This window comes from Patagioenas fasciata, chromosome 11 (genome assembly GCF_037038585.1).
Source record: "Patagioenas fasciata isolate bPatFas1 chromosome 11, bPatFas1.hap1, whole genome shotgun sequence".
Taxonomy (NCBI): Eukaryota; Metazoa; Chordata; class Aves; order Columbiformes; family Columbidae; genus Patagioenas; species Patagioenas fasciata.
In genome coordinates, this window is record NC_092530.1 from 15,142,540 (window position 1) to 15,168,257 (window position 25,718).

The 25,718-nt window shown below is 37.6% G+C and overlaps 1 protein-coding gene across 3 annotated transcripts in view; it reads right to left on the minus strand.

Moving 5' to 3' along the window:
* Positions 1-25,718, minus strand: part of PCDH11X (protocadherin 11 X-linked) — a 463,105-nt gene that overhangs the window by 129,451 nt on the left and 307,936 nt on the right. For all 3 annotated transcript variants that reach the window (XM_065846264.2, XM_065846262.2, XM_071813476.1), the window contains one exon: positions 2,804-3,002. In XM_065846264.2, the coding sequence (XP_065702336.1) occupies positions 2,804-3,002 (199 nt within the window). The remainder of the gene's footprint in view (positions 1-2,803; positions 3,003-25,718) is intronic.

The following is a 25,718-nucleotide window of genomic DNA, read 5'->3' on the forward strand; positions in this document are numbered from 1 at the left end:
CAATATTTCTCAGCCTGTGTTATTTTAAGTTATGCCCATCTTTCAAGTGTTTTGTAATACATGCTTTACTATTGCTAATAAATGAAAAGTTTCCAAAATACAGTAATTCCCAATATTAGGGAAACAACTAAAACGTAAGAACTGTATTCAGGAAAAACAAGAGGGAGAAAAGACTTTGGAATATCACTGTGTGATGGGGCATCTGGCATCAGCTTTCATAAGCCACTTAATGTCTCAGTAGGCTCTAGACATTACTGAAGTTGTTTCATCCCAACTCTATGTCTTCTTGGTAGGCAAAGTTAATCTAAATCACCATCAGATGATTAATCAGGCTTAATGTTTCAGACAATGTTTCAGATTAAGATAGGTCAGATATTTAAGATCTTGAGACAGAATGAAGGTCATGCTTATTCTGCTGTATGAATTCTGGTATCTACTTGGATTATCTGGTTGTACATTCCCTTCTCTTTTCACATTAACAACATTTTGGTCTATGAAATAAGAACATAAACACTTGACTATATAATGCAACTCCACATTAGACAAAAAAAACAACAATCAGAAGTCTAGCAGCATGTTTGTAGAGGAAACTATCAACTGAGAATGGTTTTGACTATTTAACCGTTGACTAAATGTGTCACACATGCACAAGGGAACAAAATGAACCTCAGGCTGAAAACTTTCCTAAATTAGCAAACAAGGTATTTTAGTTGCTCTCACTCACAGTAAGTCACTTCGCAGCAGCAGACTGAAAAAAAACATGCTGTGGGTCTTCGCCTTCTTTTTCACTTAGGTGTATGAGAGCACTCAACAGATACTTATTTATATCTGGGTTTTTTTCCTGCCACTAGATGCTGCCATTAATATAAGTAAAAAACTCTAAAAAGGACTGCAATCTATGCTTTCCACACTGTAGGCATCATGATATATTGTGTCAATTAAACTGTTTCAATAAGTCACAAGTTAGAAGGGCAAAGAAATGTTAACATAAATGCTAATTAAACTGTGATTTCAAGTTGAAAACTGAACTGTCAGGTAATTAAACAGGTGATTAAACTTTCTTCAACTTCACACTTGAAAAGACATCAGATGCCTGCTTAGTCTCCACACAGTGATATGTGTCAATGATATTCAGATGTCAGAACTGTATTATTTCTAGGGCAACATTCTAGAAGAGTCAAAATCCATATTTCTTCTGAAATTGCAAAATCTGGGTTCCAAAAGTGCTGGTAAGTCCAAAACCTGAACCTCTTTGTAAACAGCAAGACAGGTCCACATGCCTGTTCTAACAACTGCCCATACACCTCCTCTCCCACGCTCTCTGCATAGAAGGACTCAAATACCGATTTCTTGTACATCTTGCTCACTCCAGTAGAGCATAAACATCAATTGCAAACAACAAAAGGAGAAGGGAGCTGGAAAGCACGTTCAGAACATGAGTATGCATAGCAAAAGCAGCAAATAACAATATATAACTTCTTTCTTCTGGGGTATATTTGTAGCCCTTTAGTACCCCATTCTGTGAAGAATTCAGTTTGACTGCCTAGAATATTCCCGAGAGTATATTACAGCCTCAAATATATGAACACAAACAAAAGCAAACAATGTATAATGTTTTCAACACAACGTCCAAAAGCTCTGATGGTTCTTGTCAGCTGTCTGTCAGCTCAGAAAAAATAATATTCTAGCATTATTTCAGGAACTTTACAAAGTTTAAAAAGTCTGAAATTGAGGATTTCCAGTTAATAGGTTATGATCTAGAAGAAAAAGAGAGAATGAACCTCATCCATGCAGAGAAGCCCCCTGGACTCCAGCCTGGGGCAGCAGAAGGCAAAGGCAGCGGTGGGATTTCCAAAAACCAGGCTGAATTGTCAGAACCATCTCAGAGTCGCAGATAATGCTCTCTGCTGGATGCTGTATTTGCCAGTGCAGAGATGTAACTGCCTTCTCACTGAACTACTTCAAGTGCATAGGACTTCATTCATTAATTCATTCTTCATGATACGCTAAAGCAGCAGAAATACACCTTTTGGGCCAAGTTTTGCCCAGAACAGATATATTTTCAAATCACTTATTAGGCCGCTAACAAGGCCTTAGAGGCTTACACACGTTCAGGTGTCTCTTTATCAATGGCATGGTTCAATTTAATCCAGATAAAGAGCCCCTGGACAATTAACAGTTGACTGAAGTACAGTGCAGTCTCTAACTGGCTTTCACATCACGGCAGAGAAAGCAATACCGGTATCCATAGCTTCAGCATGGTCCTGAGCTCACCTTGATTTTCCCTGACTGTTTGCAATACTGTAAGAAGCCACTGATAACAGCAGAAGTAAGATGATAAACTTTTGAGATATTTACTACATAGCATAGTTGCTCTCAAAAGACAAATCAAGAAACACTTATTTCTGGAGACTGCAGTGTCTCCACAGACCAACTCATCATCCAGAAGTTCTTCCTGTTCAAACAACCTACAACGTGCAGTAGCGTTGGGTAGGGAAACACATTAAAAAGCATAAACTCCCTCAGAGCGGTATTTACAACTGTAAGGGCAATAATGTTAACCTCATCAGAAAGCTCGTCTTCATACAGCACAGCAGATCTATAAAAATACCAGGTAATCCATAAGCTCTTTACAGCTCAAGAGTGTTTTATTTCCCATGGTCAGACTTCACACTTCTAGAAATATAGGGCTTCTTTGACCACATTAAAATCAATGATCAGCTTTAATAATTGCCTGAAAAAGCAGCCCACTTTTGATATTCAACTGATTTAACAAGTAAGATAACCAGAGTTCATCACTTACTGGACTCGGGGTCTGAGTTGCCGTCTCCTTCTGTCCGGCTGTTGGGTGACGCCTGCTCATAGTACTCGTCCCGGGGGAAGCCGAGGGGCAGGGGGTGCGATGTGCTGGCACCGCTGGCGGGTTCGTGGTCCCCAAGCCCACTGTCACTGCAGCTTTCCTGGGAGCCATCTGGTAGGTGAAATGTGACGCGGCGCTGAGGCTACAAGGAAGGGAGAAAATTATATGGTTTCCACTACAGTATCAGTAATTGCTTAATGCAACCAATTTAGGAAATGTATTATTTCAGTTATCTGCTGAAGATGCATTATCTAGAGCTGTGCACAATTTCAGACTTTCATGGACAGCCTGCTTTCAAACCCGCTTCACCTGACAGCACTGCTTTCTTCTATTTTTTAAAAATGTAAGCCCTGATGCAAAATGAAAGACACCTCAAACTAAAGAGATTCTGTCAGACTTCACAAGTCTTTGGATGCTTTTTGTATATTGACTTGGAGATTTCAGTCACTTTTTGAGGCTCAATTTATTTCAATGCTCAGTTTTCTAGTTTTCAAAAAAAAAAAAAAAAACAAACCACATTTTCTTTCCCATTAAAAGCTGTTCCACACTTTTGGGTCTGAAAAATGTGACACACTTCTAATGTTCCTTTCTTCTAAGGCAGGGAAAGAGCAAACAATAACAAGCCTTCTGTACTGAAAACAATTTTAATAGATTCTGCACATCCATTAAACTAATGAATTAAAAGTAGATTCCACTACTCTCCCTCAGACATTTCATTAGAACCCCTTTGATTTCTGTTGTACCACAGACCTGCATCTTCACTGTAAAAGGCTGGAAGCTGGGAGAGGGTTGAGGAAAGAAAGGTTCACATTCACAGGCGGTGAATGATGCACCTGACACATCAGGCACAGGACAACACTTTAATTACCTGACTCTGCCTGATTTAGGACTTGAAAAACCAAAATTTAAATCTGCCCCAGTATGAAAAGAAAATATGAAACAAATAAATAAACAGCTCTCCTGCTTATTTCCATCTGTCTTATTTCCATGTGTCTTGGCAACATGAAACATGAAGATTCAAAAATCCCCAAAACAACAATTTTAAAGTGTTATTAGTTTGATGTTTTTCAAAATTCCATTTGAAAGGCAATGCAAAACTTTATAGTTCAGTTGTTGGGATTAGTAATGATGGAGATCAGATTTTTGATGCAATTATGCAAACAAAAAAAAAGTATGTACTGTTCTTCCAATACAACAGATGTTGCCAGAGATCCCTAGATATTTGGTTCCTATAGGTGAAAGTGTTGAACACCATCGGTTAAATTAAGTTTTCGCTAAAAAGTTAAGTTCCTCAATTTTTCAAAATCTCTTTTTATCACTGTGACATTATTACATATGCCCACAGACAGCTGCTGTGCAGTGTGGTACAGCCAAGAAAATGGCAAGATCAAGTTTACCTATGCAGTTCCTGGCAGATGTGAGTGAAAACTCTTCTTAAAAGCTACCACTAAGAAATTCACGTCCCTCCCAGAAAATCTGTTCTAGTGTTTCACCATTACTAATGAAGAACTTTTCTTCTAATGTCTAACCTGCCTCTTTCTTGTCACAAAATAAATCACTTGCTCAGTCCCATCCATTTTGGTCTGGTTATTCCCACTCATCTTTCTGGCATTTGGCATTTTAGTCTAGTTCAGAATAAATGGACCTTATTATGTCACCCTGTCATGTGCCCTGTGATATCTCTCACAGTCCCCCCCACAAACGTGTCTCTGTGTGCTGCTCAAAACTCGTCACGCAGCTTCAGCTGAGATCTTCAAAGTGTGGAACAGAGCAGAAGGATCATTTCACATCTCCTACAGGCTCCACTACTGCTTTGCCTTTCTCATGGCAGTGTAACACATTTTCCTTGCCAACCACCATAATGCCCAGCTCCTTTTCTAATGATCTTTCACTAGTTGTCCCCTTTCTGGCTGGTGCCACTGATTGCTGGAGCCCAAGTGCAGCATTTTGCATTTATTCTTCCTGCCATTCCGTTTTTTTCTCCAGATGACTTAATCTGTTTAGCATCAAGCGCACTCCGCCTTCCAGTCCTGCTTTCCTGTTTATAAAATTTGCAGATTTTAGATTTTCCTTCAGCAGGCATATCTTTAAAACCTGAGCACAGAACAACTTCCCATCACACAGGATGGAAAAGGGAGAAACCATCCCTCCTGTGACTGGAGGAGAAGTCTTACAACCCACTCGAAAAAAAGTCAGCTGGTAAAAGGTACAAAGCTCAGACCTCTACATTCCTCCTCATGCATTTTTGGTGTCACCAGAAGAATCTTATTATTTGAGTCTCTAGCGAGCTGCCTGCTGGGACAGTGGTCCGGCTCATCCCACTGCTCTCTAATCCTCTTCCCACCACACGTGAGTGGACATATGACACGTGAAGTGTCTCTGCACAGTCCAAAAAACAGATGGATCCACAGAACTTACTGATATGACTTATCCTATTCCAGTTCTTAACCATCAATTGCCTCTCAGAGCCCTATTCATACCAGCAGTCTCAGCTGACTGTTATCTGAAGATTATCAAAACGCAGCTTTGTCAGCAGATGACAGTAAAGAAAGTCACCAAGTCTTTTTTTTTCATTTTTAACTGCTTTAGCCCAGTGAGAAAAAAAAACAAACAAACAAACAAAAGCCATACCCTAAAGAATATTTAAAATCTCACTAACTAACCCTCACATTCAATAAAAAATTGTAAATATTTATTCAAATAATTTAGTAGGAAAGATTAAAACCATATGATTTAAAGTAAACTGGCATCAGCTAAAGGCTCGTGATTTTTACTTTGATAGTGTCCCTCAGTATGTCACACCTGATAATGATGATGACAGCACTTCTAGAAGGATTTATTCAGATGAAATAAAACCCCAGCTATTTCTCTACAAGGCAGTGCTACCATTTTCTTAATTCATACAGGCATCAGACAACGATCTGGAACAAGTAATTCTAATAAAGTTTTGCCAAAAGTTGGGACTTATCTTCTGTCAGAATTATTTCGCAGATTCCCTCCTTGAGGCATTTAAATTTCAGTTTATAAGATTATAAAATATCCTCAGACTCCAGATGCTTTTCTATTTATCTCCAAAGAGAGTTCACACCGATAGTAATAGAATAACAAGGATTATGGTTTGTTTTATTTATTTGACTGACAGTATATTTTTTTTCAAAAAGAGAGAAATCCAAGCAAACCTATTATGTATTCTTAGTGTATTCTGAAAATGCTGATGTAGGAACTTGTAATACAGACAACTAGTCTGATAGGGAAAAATGAAGTGGAAATTTCAGGAAAAATGTACAGTAACTTACAGTTTTTCTGACATATCTAACAATATTAAATCACTCTTTGTTGGTATGAAACAAGAATTTTTCTTCCGGAGATGTCATGAACCTAGACACAAATTCTATCAGAGGTCCCATATGGCATCCAAAAAAGAACTGCATTTTGTAATAGCAGCATGTGTCTGGAGGGATCAAATTATCTCAGAAAACCACAAACCTTTTACTCTCATTATTTAAATTTATATGAAGACTGATCAAAGCCCCAAACTATTCTGTGTTCAATCTTTCACTACAATAATTAGACTGTGGCAGTGGGAATAATAAAAGATGAGTCTAAGTAAATAGCTTTGGATATGTTGAAGGGATGATTTCAGGAATTATACACCAGGGGTTAGCCAATTTATAATCAAAAACTGAAAAAAAAGGTAATAGAAAAAGCAGCAGATATCAACTGAGGAACATTAAACTATTAACCTTATTATCTTCATTCATTGAAGCAAATTAAAAGGATATCATAAAGAAAAATATTACTGTTTAATTTTTGTTGAATTAATTATATTATTTAGATGATAATTCTAATTTAAAACAGACATTATTTAGGAGATGCTGCAGGACAGCATGAAAATAAAAGAATGGGACTACTTCAACATTTTTCTTCAGTACTAGCAGCCACTGAATAAAGTAGTAAAAAATATTGCTTAATATTAAACTGTAGTTTTGCTATTGATATTAATTTTCTCAGTTGTTTATGCCTTTCAAATGCTAGGAAGGTAGGAAAGGCATGCCTTAAGTAACCAGACAACTATCTTCAGTCATCAGCAGTACTTTTCAGTTGTTAAAGAAAACCCCTAATCAAACTCTAATTTCCAGACCGAATCATTTTATATTCAACTATCACCTTTTGTTCCACGTGCTTTGATAGAGACACACAGAACCAGTAACTATCAGTATAAAACTGTCAGAATAACATAAAAAGAAACAGTTTAAAGAATCCAACCACAAACCCAACTGAAAACATGTCTTTGTGTGGAAACTCAAGAAAGAAAAGCAAGTACTTTTATTTTTTCTTTCTCTAAACTTTATAGTGTACATCAGAGCTATTACAGCCAAAAGAGTTCTCTCAATTATTTTAGAAGACTGTATTTCGCATACTTATTGCAGCTCAGAGCATTAAATCTAAGTTCTTACTATGGTATCTGGAATACTTTGCAATAGACAAAATGCATAATATGGTTCAATATCATGTTTCACCCAAATTGGAATAACTTCTAGATACGCCAACAGTGAACTGTTCTTCTTTTGGAGCATCTATAAAAATGCCGAAAACTCTTGGTCACTATTATTACACACAACTAGAAACACATCACTAATAAAAAAATGTTATTGTAATCATCTTCTATGATTTCACTTTTTTAAATAAATGTATTTCTTCAAAACTGTAAAATGAATGGCCTTTCCATTGCCAATACTCTTAGTCTTAATTGTTATCTCATACAGATTGAGCTTGTTGAACAAGCCCTTCTTGTATTGAACAAATTCAGCTGTATCAGTTATTGTCCTATCTTTATTGATCACATCTCTTTCAGCTTCTGAATTTCTGTATGTTTATCAAACAGAACTACTTTTTGCCCAGTTTACCATATTTACTATTTAAAATATTGGCAAAACATTACATTTTCAGAGATTGAAAACTTCAGAAATCCAATAAAATCTTTTGACGTTCTTGGTATAAATTTATCTAGTCTTCCTGTTTTAATGTCACTAATGTTAATAACTGGTTTCTTATAACCTCAATAATTACTAATGGAAAATACAGCATGTGGTTTTCTTCTAAAGAAGAGAAAGCTTTGATAAATACTTTTACCTTCCCTTACTGTGGTTAATGATCTAGCTGTTCCACAGCAATGTGAGATATCTAAATAGTTTTAGGCTTCCACTGATTATTGATTTAAATAACTCCTCCCATTTTATTAATTTATTTAGATGCAGGAAGTATAATCTATTAACTTCAAAAGGTAAGTAAAAGCTTGGTTGACTGCCCAGACAAATGACAATTGAATATGAATTATTATCGTAGACAGATCTGTAGTTTTTCAATGGAAGAATTACTACCTCCCCAGCAAAACTGGGCAACAGGCAGTGCCTCTTTACCTGCTCAAATGGAAATTACTTAAAATTGTCAGATCTTGTAGTTGGATTCACTCACACAAAGAGTTGGCTCAAGCGATGAGATGTAATCTTGCAAGCTTATCTTGTAGCTCTACCACACTCACTTACTCAGGGTGCCTTATTAAAATCATACTTACATGCCCCTACAGGCATTTCTTGCAGGCATTAAAACAGCACCTAACTGATAAGCAAAAATGTCATATATTCCAGCTATTAGCTACTCCAAAAGAAAAATTTGTGAAACCCTTTTTCATGTGGGTAAGCAACAGTTTTTTTTAACACCACCTGCTTTAAGAAGCAAATTTTCACAGATGCCATTTTCCACTGAAGTAACGAGCAGCTAAGCCGATACTCCTGGCTTCCTCTTGCGGCACAGAGGTCATGGAACAAACTCATTAACCAAACCATCGCTAAACAAAAATGTTATGAACCTGGAACTTTACAAATTTCTGATTAATAACCTCACTGAGTATTTATTTCAGACTCTAATCCTCATCGTACCAATGAGTTACTCTCATATGACATTTCCCAGTCACATTTAACAATTAAATTGTATTTTCTGAGCTTCTTGAAATGACAGCAAAGAACTGGAATAAAAAAAGCAAATAAAACTGAAAATAACATTTAAAGCATGTCAAACATTTTATTTAGCTTTTGAAAGGCAGTTATTGTATGCTAACTAGATGTCAAAATGATAGCTGAAAGCATGCTTTTTAAAGTTTAATTCATGTAGGTCTTCAATTTGACATGTGATTAAATAAAAATTACACATGAAAGTTGCACTATGACTGTGCTGTTGCCAAGGTTGAGAAATAAAAAAAGTCTCAATTCTGATTTTTTTTAATATGTTCTCCTTTTCTAAGATATAATCTGAGATGTTATTATCTTGAATGCTTGAATTTCTGATAGGCAAAGCCTTTTTAGTTCAAAGAACATAATGATAAACAATAATACAGAAACATTTTGACTGCTGGCCCAACATGGATGTTTTTTAGCAGAAATATTGATTAAGTGTTGCTGCAGTTCTGAATACTTCTTTTAAAAGCAACACTATTGCTTACCTAGTATTTTCTTCGTGTTAATACTGAAATAGAACAGAATTTATACTTTCATAAATATACATAGCACTCTAGCTCTAATTTCATTCTGTTAATTTATACATCTGTGTTGCAGCTCAGATAAATAGATTTTCTCTTTCTTCATGAGTTAGGTGTATATTTATGGAATAATAAATGTTGTTCCAGTGAATTACTCACTGACCTCCAGCCCCTACTTTTGCATCACATCAGTCAAGGCGAAGCCATTAAGTTCAAGCATGATGAGGTTATTAGAGCAATAGAGACCTGGAAGAAATCTCAAGAACCTGATTCAATTTCCATTTGTAATTTTTTTCTATTCAGTTTTTCATTTAAAGGTCAAATCTTTCTGAAGCAATACATACGCGTATAACTACACAAGCAATCACAAGTGTTCACTTAAAGCGGCTTGGAAATGTGCTTTCATCATTTCTGACCAATAAATGTTACCCAGAAAAAGGAACTTTTATTTAATTTTGATTCTTTGGGTTGTTCTTTCTGGAGAAGAGAGAGAATAGACAAAAATGTGCCCTTTCACCCAAAATGGGCTCTCTGGAAACTGAAGACTGGCTTTCAGTGCAGTAAAAGCATTCTCTTTTCTGCTCTCTGTATCAATACTTGCTTGCAACATTTATCTTTTCGGTCTCCAGCAAATATCCTTCAACCACCTAGATTACCCACTCTTAATTTCAAATGTACAGTGCGTTTGCCATCTGACATCACCTGTCTAAAATAGATTCTCAAGGCAATTATAATTAGCTCACTCTCAGGTGAAATGGTTGAGGAAGAGGCAAGAGAATACAAAGAAAACCTGCTGGCCTGTGTAAAATAAAGCTGTAGGCCAAAATTTACAAGCAGAGATGCAGTTCCTGCTGTATTTGCTTTGTACAAAGTAAAAAATTCGTGTTTAAGTATGGCAATATTTATCAGCATTACACTCTTTTATGGACTCCCATGGTCCAGGACAACCTTCCCTGGACCAAGAAAACTGTCACTAGAAGAGGTACCACTGACAAGAATCCAAGAAAGCTTCCAGGCTCAAAACACGTATCCTGAAACTGCCTTTCCAATGGCCAGATAAAATTTCAGTCTCAATACGAGGAGTTATTCCATATAATGAAATAAAGGAATTTTTGACCAGTATGCTCTGCTGTGTTTTAATCTTCTGTTACTGTAAATAGGAAAGATGTTATGTGATAAATGCCATGGTGAACACTGTTGTGATACTTTGGTTTTATTTCATTTGAAATATTTGAAATATTTGAAATATTCAAAATATTCAAAATATTCGAAATATTCGAAATATTCGAAATATTCATTTTTCTATCCAATTTGCTCTAAGTATTACCTTTTGTTTGAATAAAGTCAGAAATCTCCTATTTGCATTTACTATTTTCATAGCTCATGCTATCAGGGCAATAATGAATAAGTTTTTAGCTGTTATTTACAGCAGAATACATGAAATATTCAAAATTGCTGAAGTGAATCAAGCTACATGCTACGAACGCATTCTTAAATGGAAGTCTGGAATACCTATTTGTTAATGGGAAAAATTTTACAAATTGAAGTGCTGTATTGTATCACTGATACCATCCTTCACTCCCAGAGAGCCATGTCTCTGCAATTGTCCTTTCAGATAATCAGAATATATAACTGTCTTTCAGAATCTACCACTTGAGTAATTTCTGTAAAGCAAAATATAAAGCCATTAGACTTCCCTTGTTCCTTAAATTTTTCCAGCTTATTTTCATATTCAGTGCAGCTATTCTTTAGGACTATTCAGATTACTTACTCATCTTCACGGAGCAAAATAAAAATTGCTGAAGGAATGCAGCGCATGTTAGTTGGCATAAAGAAATAATGCAGTTTTGGGCAAGGAGAATCGAGGGACTGCAGCTGAAGGCTGAGGCAAGTCTCTTCCCGCCAAAGCAAGCTGAGAGCAGCTGCTGCCAGCAGCCAGCCCTGTGCGGCTGCCCCGGTTCCAACCCAGCCCCGACCTACAACCATGGGGTTTGTGCTCAGAAATCACAACGAGAATGTAGCTGTTAAGTCAAGGTCCAGTTTGGTGAGGTTCAGGCAGCTGTCACCAGGGACCTGGCTTTATAAAGCACAGACCTGTGACCTTGGGTTGCTTTCCTGACAGTTAGTGAGGCGAGTGAGAAAACAGGTGAACTCAAGCCACATACAGCAAGTAGAAACTGAGACAGAAGGGAAGTTGTTTACTTAGTAACTTAAGGAGTCAAGTGAAAGGTTCTAATGCAAAAATATATAAAGCACCAAAGGAAAATAATAGAAAAGTCAGCAAAAGAAGGGACTAGGCACTTCCAGAGAGCCACAAGGGCCACAGCTCTCCCTCACGGGACTGTGGGCTCTGTCAGCAGCACTGAGCATACCAAGGCTGTCCTTAAGAGCAAATTCATCCCAGCCATTTACTCTGTAAAGCCAAAAATAACATTATTGCATACTCATAAATAGTATCACTCTGAGTCCAAGCCTCTGCATCTTTGGAAAGATGCCCAAGTAAAAGTGCCCCAAAGAGCTGAGAACGAAGAGGGGCTGAGGAGGGAAGGCCAAGGGCACAACTCCCCGAGTGCACTCAGTGGGTGCTTCTATTTCCACACCTGCCATGCAGAAGATTAACACTGCTACCATCTTTACTTCAGGATTATTCAAATTTCATTTAAAGCTCAGTTAAATCAGAGGTAAATATTATTCTCCATACAAGCTACACAGGATTGGAATCCTATAAATGTGCAACGCTTTCACAACTCTGACACCAAGGAGACAATCAGGAAAGTCGACTGCTTGCTCTGGTTGATCCAGAAAAGTGTGGTGGTGCAGAAATCTCTTGTAACATGCAGTCATACAAGAACAAATGCAAGGCTTTGGGTCTACACTGTATTCTTGCTTCTCAGGAGAAGGCAAATCGCTGTAGATCTCCAAGAACCAGGGAGGATCATTGAAATAAAACAGCAGGAAATGTGTATGTGGAAGAGTAATAATATTAATGTCAGCAGAGCTGGCAGGAGGGCAACAGGGAGACACTTATGGGCACGAGTATCTTCCGCACACAGCTACACGCATGTGCTCACAGACTTACATTCTTGTATCGAATTACCCATGGTAACTGCCCTGGCTGCTCACCCTGAAACCATCATTATGCATAAATTTTCCTGACTAAAGAATTCACTTTCATTCTATTCTTTAAGATATTACTTAGTGTTTTCTTATTTTCATTGGCATACAGAGTCTGTGCTTTGCACAAAACGAAATGCACTTCACACATTTTCCAGGCAAAATGTGTAAATACAAACTTGCAGTGTTAATTATGTTCTTTCTCCTACTGTTTTTAATTAATTTGACCTTTGGTCCTATTTTTGTCAATTCAGGAGGCATATTACAATCAGAAGAAACTACGGTGTAAATATTCAATTCTGCAAGTCACCAACTAAATGAGTAAGCAATGGAGGAAAATCTATAGCATGTAATTAGCATTATCCTCTTCATTTTTTTTTTTTAGTTCACAGAAATCATTAATAACTTTTAGTAGGTAAAATTGAAGCTAGGAACCCTCCTACACTCTAGGCATATCATATTCTACCTTTGCACCAAAAAAAAATCTTTTGATGTACTGGAAATCTTATTAATAGATTCACCAGAAAACAAGCATGTAAGCTGGCAGAGGCAATTGCAAGAAGTAAAATGAATGTAAATGACAGATGAAAGAAAATTTCCAAGCCATTCAGATCAATATAAACAAAAGTGCTGCAGCAACCACACCACAGAGATGGAGGGAATTCATCAAACTTGTATTTCAGATTATTTGTCCTGTTCCAAATGCACCCTCTGTGTTCCTGAGCTATGTTCTTCCTTTACCCAATTAATACTACATTAAGATGCACTCCTGCAGGGGCTTTTTCCTTATGTTGTTGAATTGTAGTTTTTCAGTGCACTCAGATATGGGAGGGGGGAGCGTAGAGAATAGCTTCTTGCTTCTAAATACTGCCATTTGGAAAGTCTGTAATTGCAGCACTGAATAATTTTCTGAATACTTAAGCCAGAATTAATTATCCCTGCTATTATTGCAGGAGTATGGATCATATATTGGGTATGATGAAGAGAATGTGTGATAGAACATTTTATTGTACTCAGTGCATGTAGTGGGTGTACAAAGCACTTAAACTATTAGAAGCAACAGGCTTCTCTACTTCAATTATATCTCAGTATGATCATTAGATATCTACAGATTCAGCTTTGCCCATTTGGTGCTTTTTGTTGTTGTCTAATTAAACACTTTCAAGACCCTTCTTTATGCCAGGGACTAAACATAATTTTAAAAAGAATTCTACTTTATTTAAAATTGTATTGGTTCTTGCTGAAGAATAAGAGGAAGGTAAATGCTTATTGTTAAACAGCTTCCATTTCAACAGACTTTGAAACGTATTTTCATTATTAGCCAGAAATCAAGGCACATCATGAACTTCAGCAACCACCTTTAATGGAGTGAATTGTACTGTCTTCTGGCAGTGTTATATGGTATTGAGGAATCAAAAATATCTGTAGCTACAGATATTCCCACACTGTTTATAAAACCCTTCATGTAGAAGGTGGGTGACTGCAGTTGGGGTGGTGGGAAGGGGAGGAATGGCTGCAGAACTGGTTGTAGTTGATTCAGCAGTTGAAATACTATCTGTAATGTTTAAGACATTTAAACATTTCAAGATATGTAACAAAGAAAATAGATAAACAAGGTATTTGCAGGGGGGAAATCAAAGCCACAAGGAGATGAAGCTTTACTTTCAGAAAACCAGAATCAGACCTTTGTGCAGAACACAAACTGAAGTAACTTTGATCTCATCCTAGTGTGTCGAAAACGAAAAAATAATTTCCTACAAAAAACAACCACCCACTCTCTGAAAAAACAGCGCCTGTCTGCGATTCAGTGCAATAATATTAAACTGTGGAGGCAGGCTCATTGTTTGAAAGAAGGCTGGCAACATTGCTTTGGTTTCAAAGTAGTTTACTGGGAAATCTGAAGTGAAGCAGCAGCCTGAAGCACAGCAGCCGACTCTTCCCAGGAGTTCAAAAGACTTGGGCTGTGTTGCCGTAGGTAGCTGAAGCACAGACAGGGATATATTTAGTAGAGGAATGTATTGTCACATCTCATATGAACACAATCAAAATCAGCACAGACTTCAGTCGATGCTCGTGTAGCAAGGTGGCAAGATGCTAAAGCAGTGAAACAAAACGGATCCAGAGCAATAGTTTGTCCCTTTTACCTACGTCTCTAGAACTGCCTTTGAGATTCAGGACCATGGTGTGTTCATTTATTTCATAAGAGAAATAATGATCAATGCCGAGAGTCTCTGATGAAAGAGATCAGGCAGCTCTGGAAGTCATTTCCCTATTTGGGAGAAAATAATTTCCTCTTGTGTTATATGCCCTTGCACTGGCTCCCCGTAACTCCAACCAATAAACCCATGTTCTGCAACTGTTTACATCCCTGCCTCAAGAGATATACCCCAATTTTTCCCACAGTTAAAAACTATAAATCCACTCTTGGTACAGACTACAGTCTAATTCCCCACTGACTCCCTGGGGACTCATAGAAGAAAGAGAAGACAAACAACAACTATAAGAAGCTGAGTCTCCAGCTCCAATCAATAATTTGCCTGTCACTCAGCAAGCACATCGCCCTATCAGCATAACTCTGCAAAGTTTCGTATCAGTGATGTACTCTTACTCTTGCTAGGTAGACATTAAGCATTTTTGCATCCCGTGGGTTTTGCATTTCAGTAAATCTCCTTCTCCCAGCAATACAAATGTACAATAACTGCCACAGACTGACAACAGATGTTAGAAATTTGATAAACAGCCTATAGTGTAATATTACTTTGCACATATATATCATTCTTTCCTTGAATGGGCTTTGGAAAGATGAAATCAGTTTCAGAATAACAGAATAGAAAAGACAGTTATTGAAACAGTTCACAAATCAACAAACCAAAGCACAAATGGCTATGCCCTCTTGATTTTCATGATGGAAGGTTAGGCTAAGTCAATAGCAGAATCCAAAAATGAAATCAGGAGTCCAGGATAGAAGGTAGACTGTTATGCAACTTTACTACGTTTTATATTTTCCATCCACCATGCCTCCCCAGGTAAAAAGTTGTCTCTCAAAATATACCAAAAAAGGTACTTGCATTCCAGTAAATATCACAGATTTCCCAAAATAGGGAATTATGTATGTTCATTTTATAAGAATAATGCACATAAATATATGCACATACAGTATCACTTAAAACCATATCAAAGCCAAACAATACACCACAAACCCAAATGAAGGTGACCCAATAAAAACTGTTTTCTGACCAGTTTGGTCAATACTAGCAGGTATTCATTGAAGTGAGGACTAATGCATTCTGTTTCAATGGAGCGACATGGACAAAAAAATGCCATTAGCAGCATCATCTAACACTAAACCTCTGCGAGCAAGAAAGAGAACAATAATGATCTTATCTGCTATAACAAGACTGGAAAACTGGTGACTGCAGAGGACGTATACTGCCAGATATTCCATCTATGAATAACAGAGCAGTTCATTAATGTAAATCTTCAAATTAGAGCTGAGAAACCCACGGCTAAGAAAGGACTGCCTCGACCAGCAAAGTTCCTGCTTAAAAGCTCTACAGGTTCATGAGGCTTAAGTCTGAATCATTACAATCATCTGCTATCACTTTTAAATATGTTTTTTCTCATTCTGAAGTTGCACTGACAGCAGTGCTCCTGCCAGCATTTACCACTTGTTCCACACGAACAGTCTGAGCTTTGGGAGGAGCTCCCAGCGCAGAGCCTGAAATCTGTCACGTCCGACTACTTACCAGCAATATAATGCAGAATTTAAATTAGAAGCATGGGTGTTCCTTTTAGCATTTAAGTTAATCTTACAATCTGCTCAGACTTTTAAAATGCTTCAAGGTACCCTCGACAGATGCATTACCTACACAGGGCAGACTTGACCCAAAGCTCCCTGAGTACTTCCCTCCAAATAAGTGTTGGGTGAAGTGAATGAAAAAAGTCGCAATAAAATCCAGATTCATAATCTAAGACATTGTAATACTGACCAGTTCAAAGATACAGGGCTACATCTTGAGTTCCAACAAGCTATCACTGGTAAAACCAGACATCCTCAGACGAAAAGTGGACATTATTTAAAATTTTAAGTTCCCCTTCACAAAGGAAACTTTAGTAGAGAAATATTCAGTGATCTTCCTGCATCAATCTTGCAATATAATATTGACACAACTTCTATCAAAACACCAGAAGAAATAACATTCTACAGAAAATGACCACAGTATTTTTCCCAAAGACTCTCTTTAACCAAAGCCCTCCTATAGAGCAGCATTAGAGAGCTTCTTCAGGAATGTTAGCACAGAAGTTCCACGAAGTTTTAATATATTAGATTAATGCTGAAATGTTTTATTGTTATTCATTTTAGAAGTTCAAACAGAATGCCAGAGCTCTATTCAGCTTGGAGCCCACTTCAAATTTTTTTCTATTAATTTTTCAGGTTCCAAAGCAGGCATGCAGGGAGCTGCAATCAGCGGGAGGCCAGAGGAGAAGCGAGTGGCACATGTCAATAGGACATCTAGGTAAAAGCCTAACGGGGGATCAAGCAGCAAAGCTCGCATTTCTAATACCAGCCTAGAGGTAATCAAACAAAAACACAGGCAAATCGATGCCAATCAAAATCAGTCAAAAGGCATTATATCACAAACTAACACACCCATCTGCGACTATTTGATTTTGTTCGAGTTTACCTCTCTTACAAGCACAGAATTCCAGCTGCACATACTTGCAAATCAGAAACGGAGTACTAAAACACAGCAACACCGAAAGTGGCAACAGGAAATTTAACTATAAGTTTAGGTTGAATTATTGCATAAGTACCCAAACATTCTGCTACATTTTAAACACCAACCTGTGCAAAAACTTCTACTAAAACGTCATCTTCCCTTAGCAACAGGCTGGTCCCAAGTCCTGGCTGCCTCCTGGACAAGAGGTCGGTGGCAAAGAGCTAATTCACCCCCGGTGCTGGTGTGAAGCTGCTGTGGAGTCACGCTGCTGGGTGCCAGATACTCAATAGGCTCTTGAAAACTGCACCAGCTCTCACACCAGCGTTTCTTCATTTACACAGTGTTCTTTTTCATCTCGCCACAAACAGCACATGGATTAACCAGTTCTCCAGCCATTTCAAAGCCCTTAAAAACAATAATAAACTCCCAAGAGAACAAAAACAAAACAAAAAAGCCCAACAAACAAACAAACAAAACCCAAACCAAACACACACACAAGAAAAACAAAACAAAACAAAAACACAAAAAGAACCTCTGTTTTTTAAAATATGTTTACGATTTGCTTGTTATGGGTCAATGGGATAATTTCTGGAAATATTTAGTGATATTGTGGTTAAGTCCAAAACAGGAAGCAAAATGGATCTAGCTGATTTCCAAACAGCTGAAGACAACAAGCCCTCAGATTTTTTATGTTGTTTATTTGTGCTTTTTAAAGTTCAAAATAATTATATTATTGTATGTATTTTGATTTCTAAAATGTTTTGAGGAGACTCTTGACAATTTCTGTGAGAAAAACTAATTAACTTGGTTTAGTGATAGTTTCACTGACCGAAAAATACCGAAAATCAAATTTATTTTAGGCATATTTTCAATCAGTGTTGGCAGAGATCTTGTACCTTAATGCAAACATGCAAATAGATTTTTCTTTTTCTCTTTTAAAAGCATCTCTTACGAGGTGAAAGGTCATTTGTGAAAGTTAGTTTGGTTTCAATTACAAAATGCTCGGCTCATTAAAAATAACAAAATAAAAACAAAAAGGTCAAATTCTGCTGCTAATGATGGCTGATCATCACCTCCAGACCGTTCTTCTCCCATGGTCAGAATTCCACACCACCTAGCCAAGGACAATGTGCACTCACCTCCCTGCTCTGGCTTTCTTCAAACAAAGGGATGCCAGTGCATTAGCAGAATCCAACTAAAATACTTGTGATACAAGAAAGTGTAAGGCAGATTTTCTCTCTACTGAGTCTGTTTTGCAGCTCAGAAATCCAGCATGTATTCTGCAATGTGCTGCCTTACCTTCTACCTGTGCTGTAAGTGTGCGTGTTTGCAGAAAAAGCTGAAAACCTGATTGATTTACGGAGGTGAGAGAGGACCAGACAATTAACTTCAGAAACAGAAAGTTAAGACAGTCAATGTCTCCTCAGTGCCCGTTAATGTCTGACAAAGGTTCCCACTGAGATATCCTTACTAAAGGCAGAAGGTTCAATTATTGCAACTTAAAATATAAGTGTAATGATTTGCGTTATCCCAGCTGGCTTAAAACTTGAATAAAACAATCAATGGCTGTTTTCCCATCCACAAAAATAAACCATTGGACATCTGGGCTTTTTTGGGTGGCTGTATGTTTCTTTGGTTTATTTGTGGATTTGTTTGGTTCTTAATTTAAATTCGTCAGAATGGAAATGCAGGCAAAATCCAGTTTTCCAACCCTAGGAAGATACATCTGAGGGCACTAAACAACACCACCAAGCTTCTGCATGAAACTGAAGCAAAACTCAGGAACAGAAGAAAGCCTGAAAATCTAAAATTCAAAACATACTTTACCTTGGCTTTACATCATTCCATTTAAATGATAAAAAAAATAAAACAAAACAAAAAATCCCCAAACTACTCTTTCCCTACATTTAATCCACATTATCGTAGCTATATAGTATTATTCCGCCATGAGAATAAATCCAACGTGTGCTACTCTTCAGGTCAATACTCATGCCCATCCCTCTGAAGTGGGATTCTAGTCATTGACAGCTGAACACATACCCACTGCTTTTAGTCACTACTTCGCCAGTAGCATTTTAGTCATATATAAACCAAATAAATCCATACAGACATTTGAATTGTGGGGAGAGAATTGGAAAAAGAGGTAATGCTTGTGCGTTATGATAAAAACAGTTTAATGGGACAGAAAGGGAAAATAATAATTATAATAACAGTAATATATAAAACAAGTTGTGCGCAATGCAGTTGCTCACCACTCATCAAACAGTTCCCAAGCAGCGGTCCCCTGGCTAACTTTTCCCTAGTTTATGTACTGAGCATGACATGGTATGGAATATCCCTTTGGCCAGTTGGGGTCAGCTGCCCTGGCTGTGCCCCCTCCCATCTTCTTGTGCATTTCCAGCCTCCTGGCTGGAAAGTCGTTGACTTGGTACAAACTTTGCTTAGCAACAACCAAAACATCAGTTTATTATCAACATCCTTCTCATACCAAATCCAAACCAAAGCACTATACTGTCTACTAGGAAGAAAATTAACCCTATCCCAGCCAAAACCAAGACAGGTGTGGAAGGTGACTGCACACCAAGAAGGACTGTAGTAGAAAGAAAAAAGATGTCATTCCTAAACAGTATGTGCATATTTATCTTTTACCAGTTAGACGATTTTTGGTAAGAAAACAAATGAGATTCAGAAATGGGATTGAGGCAGAACACAACCTTAATTTACCTATAAATTGCTTAAATTCAAAGAGATCTTCCCTGTTTAGGTGACACAATGCCCCATGTCTATGAATAAGAAATAGAATAGACATTCTTTTTCTCTACTCTGTTTATACTTTTGATATACCTATATAATTTGTCTGTCAAAACCACAAATCTTTGAGCAGGCTATATATGCCTGTCTGAATGAAATTATGCTAGACTTTAAAATAGGTAATGAAAACGTTATACTGAATTGTGGAATAGCTTACTGCACTATTATACAAAATCCTGCTTTTCAAAATATCATGTAACAAAATATCTTTTACTTAAAGAAGACAAGAAAACTTTTAAAGAAGACTAAAAGAAAGAATGAGTTATCACTTAATCGAAAAGTAGAGATAAAAAAAAAAATACTCCAAATTTGCTCAATATAGCTAGCTGCTTCTCTTTTGCATTCCTCAGTTACACAAAGGTTGTTCACACTCTGATCCAATCCTAAGATCAATGTGATGACCAGATTATTGGCCAGCCATACATCTTAATAAATGAATCTTCATTAAGCAATCTCCTAAATACTTCAAGAGCTGGTCTGCCACATGTAAGCGCTAATGAGAGGTCAGCAGTAATTCTGCAAATAGTAATTTGTGACTGAACTGGAACCTCTCTTTTGCATTCATTATTTATTATATACTACAACTCAAATCAGACCACTGTGAACAAAAGACAACTCATTTCAGAGAGTATTTAATTGGATAATTTACCTTAGTACAGCACCAAACATTAGACTCCAAAGTTAAGCATCACATCCTGACGTTTGGCAAAGCACAGGAGCTACAAATGGGGGAAACGCTGACTGGTGTGACATCTCTGCTTGCACAGTGAGAGCACAAAAAAAGCACCTGGTGATTCTCTAGAGCTACAGCTAACTCAATAGCACAGACAGAGGAAAATTTAAGGGACAGGCTGACAGCTTAACTTGCTCAAAAAAAAGCTTATTATTCATTTGGGTGCATTACTACAATCACAGGTATCACTGTCAGTGTATGAGCACGGCAATGCAATAACAGCCTGCTTCTGTCCCCTATCCTGTTCACATGTATATTCTCATTATTCCCTCAAACCTTACTTTTTCAGAATCACTGACCCAGTCTAATCTATCACACATATTCCTTGAGACCTTAGACAAATACATGAAAGCCTACAACATATGAAAAAAGGAAATGGTTTCAGAAGTATAGCAAGAATTGTTTTCTTCTCCCTTCTCTCTTCGTATCTTTTTTCCAGTAAAAACAAAGAAGGAAAATTGCAAAAACCTACCATAACATTCCCAAACACGAAAATCAATAGAGAGAAGCCTTGGACACCATGCAGTTCATGAAATAGGATACCACGGTTATTTAATTTGTTCTCAAATCTGTACCAAATCAGCATTCCATTTATTTCTTAAGACTTGAAGGACAAGTCCACTTAACAGCCTTCTGGGACATCTAGCCTTTTGACACAGAGGGAGACTCTTTTAAGCTTCTGAAAAGATTAGTTTTATTATATAGGCATACAGTGATCAAATTACATGTTTTGGTAGTTAAGTACAGATGAAATACTGCCCATAGATTGAGTGAGATTAATCAGGAAATCATTTCTACATGCAATTTGATTAGCAATCAAGGAAGAGGAGGAAAAAATGGGTGCTGAAAATCACAGGGGGAGTGTGCCCTGCTACACTTAATACTTGAAATTACTTAGAAATGCTTATTGCAAATGACTTGGAGTCCAGACTTGCTCTCTTCATGTGCTCAGTGCTCAGCATTCATACCAGACAGAGCCCTGTTAGCTCTACCCAAAATTCAACATTTAAGAATGTAGGGAAGGTACACAGACATACATTTCATCCTCATTATTCATTATTAAGAGGGATCAACTAACATTTTCCAGAATTCAGCTCTCTCACTGTTTGATACCTTTCAGGGGTCATCTACAGGTGAAAATGAGCCCAAAGGACCTGAATCCGTCGAGGGTCACAGATGGAGGTACCAGCCTGGTGAAAGAGGACTGTTCGTATATCAAGGTTAAGTTTGCAAAAAGGTAAGTGTGAAAAAGGCAGCTAAAGGTTTTGGCTTACTGGGGTGAAAGAGACAAGAGTTTGTGATAAGCTAGTAGAGAATAAAACTGCAAATAACTCCAACTTTTTCTTTGCTGTGTAGCCCAGTAGCCCAATAAATACGGGGTTGCCATTGCCGGGACAGGCCAAAGGCTTTGCGCTAAGCTGCAGCACAGAGCTCGGTGTCCTCAGGCTGTGGCCCAGTTTGTTTTGTCTGGGCTGAGCTGTTCTTTGCTCATTTGTTTGCTGTGCTTGTAACAGCAATTCTCAGAAATACGGATGCTATAATTTCTGTGCTTCTGGTATGGGGAAGTAGCTATTGTTTTATATCTACACATCTAGTACATGAAACTAATAAACAGCAATACATACAGGTATTCTAGGTAAAATGATACTCTAGATAAAATACAGCACAGAGGAGTACAGACAGTAGGGACCTTGGAAGTACAGGCACAGGATGACACTGGAGGCCCAAGAGCTATAAAACCCCACCTAAGAGCTGAGTAAAACTAGTTTTAGGGTTAACAAAGAGAATAAAAAGCAAGTATCCAACACATGTAAAAGACATCGTAACTTTGGACCTAAGCAGTCCCGTAAAGAAAGAACAAGGTGTAGGACATTTAGCAATCATGTGAAGACGACTCCAACCAGACTGAAGGGCGAGGAAGAAGAAACCATCAACATCATCAACACAGTTCTGGCAAAACATTCAAATGCTCACAACTGAGGTATTCTCACCTGTCTCCAGAATGGAGCTACTGAGCAGAGAGAGAGTGGAAAAGTAACTACTGATGATTCTTTAGATCACTAAGACTTCAATTAGACTAACAAAAATCCTTGGTTTTGCACAAAAAACTGTGTTTTCTTTGGCCCACAATAGGATTTTGACTGCAAAATGATGGAGAATTCAAGCAACCTCCTGTGTAATTTGGATGCAACAAACTGGTCACAGTGTCAGTGTACAATGCTATGTTTGTGGAAGCAATTGGGAAAGATGCTTACTCACTTGAGTGACTATGAAAACTGTCCCATTAAACCTCTGACCATAACCTACATCAATTCTGTTTTCAGAAAATAGAAAGGAGAAATTGAACTGAGAAGCTGGAAAAGAACAATATTGATCTTATTCCTTCCAAAGTTAATTAGTGTTGTTCTTTCTTCCTAAAAAGCCCAGCTTTTATATGCTTCCCAGATTAACTAAAATATTATGTAATTTGAGATCATAAAATGCAATTATAAATATCTGTTTAGCTTCAGAAAGAAAAAATGAGCATGCAATAACAAAAAAACTTTATACGCCAGTATTTCACCACACTGCATACTCTACAAGCATGTAAATACTATTAGCAAAAGCAGAAGTAATTGTGCTGACGCTTGTATAAACGTAATTATATTTAATTAGTACATCAGGACCTTTGACCCTGGTTAATTCTGCAACTCTGATTTTCAAAGGTGTGCTCTTAACATCTCTCAGAAATGCAATAGCTCCCTCGGAGTGAATTCTGCAGCAAAATGTTTGTGGTCTGCTTACTTGCTTTCACACCACCCCCTCTTCCCCAGTTTTGACAAGTAACACTGCAAGTAAGGGAAGATGAAAAGCAGCATGTACTCACTACAATGATAAGGTCTGATTTCTTAAGAGATATCTCAGAAACCTGGGAAATTTCCATTTTTTGAAACTCTTTATGAATTCTACTTTGAATAGCTGATAGTCAGAACTTGTGAACAGTTCACTGCAGATTTAATCATTCTTCCATGTGTTAGAGGCTGCTCCAAAAGCAATGTCTTGAAATCTAGCATCTGACCAAAAAAATATAATTAGCTGTGAAAAAAAGTGAGTTAAGCCCTTAATCAATATCCTTTCAAGCAGTCCCGACAGAATACAGCAAAAGAGGTGGTATAACTAATGAGATGGAACTCCAGCAGTGAAGGAGTTCCATCACCAAAGCATTGCACAGCAATCAAGGGGGAATCAATTCAACCTTTTGAGCTATAGGTAAGACCACATCCAAGCCATCTGGAGTTCATTTCTTTTCTTTCTGCAATAAGTAAATAGGCATTGGTGTCTAGGGTTTTAATTACTTCACTTTCTATACTGCTAAAACCAATAACAAAAAAAGTTAAAAATATAGTTGAGACCTTAATGTGCTTTGTGAACAATAGGAACGTTTGTAGGAAAACAGCAGGAGGGTGCAGAGATAATGACAGGTATAGGATATGAAAAGAATAAAAACCTGTTTCTTTCCCAATCAATGCCCTCGCTCCACTGTACGCCACTCCAGTTCAGCATACCCTCACTGGGTCACACCTTCCTTGTGCTATGGAAGAATGGATTGGAATCTGATCCATATTTGTGGATGACACAATTCCAAACTTTCAGCATGTATTGATACCTAATACAGGAAAATTTTCTTTCCAAACCCACAAACTTTTGAACAATAACTATTTATAGACAGTGTGGGAGATTATTTTTGAGCTAAAATTAAAAGGAAATACATGTTACTGGACCTGTTATAAACCATAATGAAAGTGTTGATAGAAATCTGGACACCAGGAATATAATTAGATATCCTTTCCTGATGTACTGTATCTTTTAACAGCAACACAAACAATGGAGCATCGTGAGAGACACTGCTTCTTTGGCATTACAGCCGCCTTATCAGGACTCACCAGGACAATTGTCTGCACGTGTCCATTTTTTTTATACTTTTAATTAATGACCTTCATAAGAGGAGATCAATATGAGTTGAATCTCTGTAAATTTTACCTGTAAATACCAGGACAGAAATACAACTAAAAGGGATAACATCCTATCATGCCAGGACCAGCATCCTAATACTATTCATTCGCTTAGGGGGAAATTCAGTAATGTGAATGAAATGTCTGCATAGCTCCTGTAACATTACAGAAGCATGAGTGTGTTACATCAAGTTAGGATCAACCTGATAAGGGAATCACTGTGCTATCACTTCCTTAATTCCCCTACTCAGTGGTAAACCTGAATGTAGGCATTTTGGGCAAACAGAAATAAAAATTCTGGATATAAACTTAGTTCTGTATGGGGTCTTTGCCTCCTTGCAGCTGTATTTTTTCTGAGGGGTAAGAAACTTGCAGCGTTTAACTAAGTGGGCAACCAGACAGCGCTAGGAATGAGAAAAACTGAGTATCTGAGCAATTCACAAGCTGACATTTGTCTGCAGGAAATACTTAACAGGTAATTTGGAATAGGAAATTTAAAATGATGAAAGCTTGCAGATGGGCAGAAAAGAAGGTGAAATTTGTCAAGTCGATTTACTCATTAAGCCCAGTACTGCTAGGTGTGCTCTGGAATGTTCTTTTCCTCAATGTATGCCAAAGCACAACCATCCGCCTTTGCAGGTACTCAGCATGGTTTGCTTTTCTTTTCAGCTGTTCATTGTCTGATTGATTTAACGTTATTTATTGTTTGTGTGAGGGTGGTGGCAATGTAATAAACTGCCTTTTGGGGAATGGTCTGACACGTGCTGAAAGATGCCTCTGTGACCCAGCAGGTTCTGTCCTATAGCAACGCTCACTTCCATTTAGTGCTACTGAAACAGTGATCACATTTTGGGAAAACAAACTGTTATCAAATGACTTAGGCAAAAATTAAACCATAGATATGCTCTGTTGCTGTAGGACCAAAGGTTTGATGCCCTCAGCAGATTCTGAG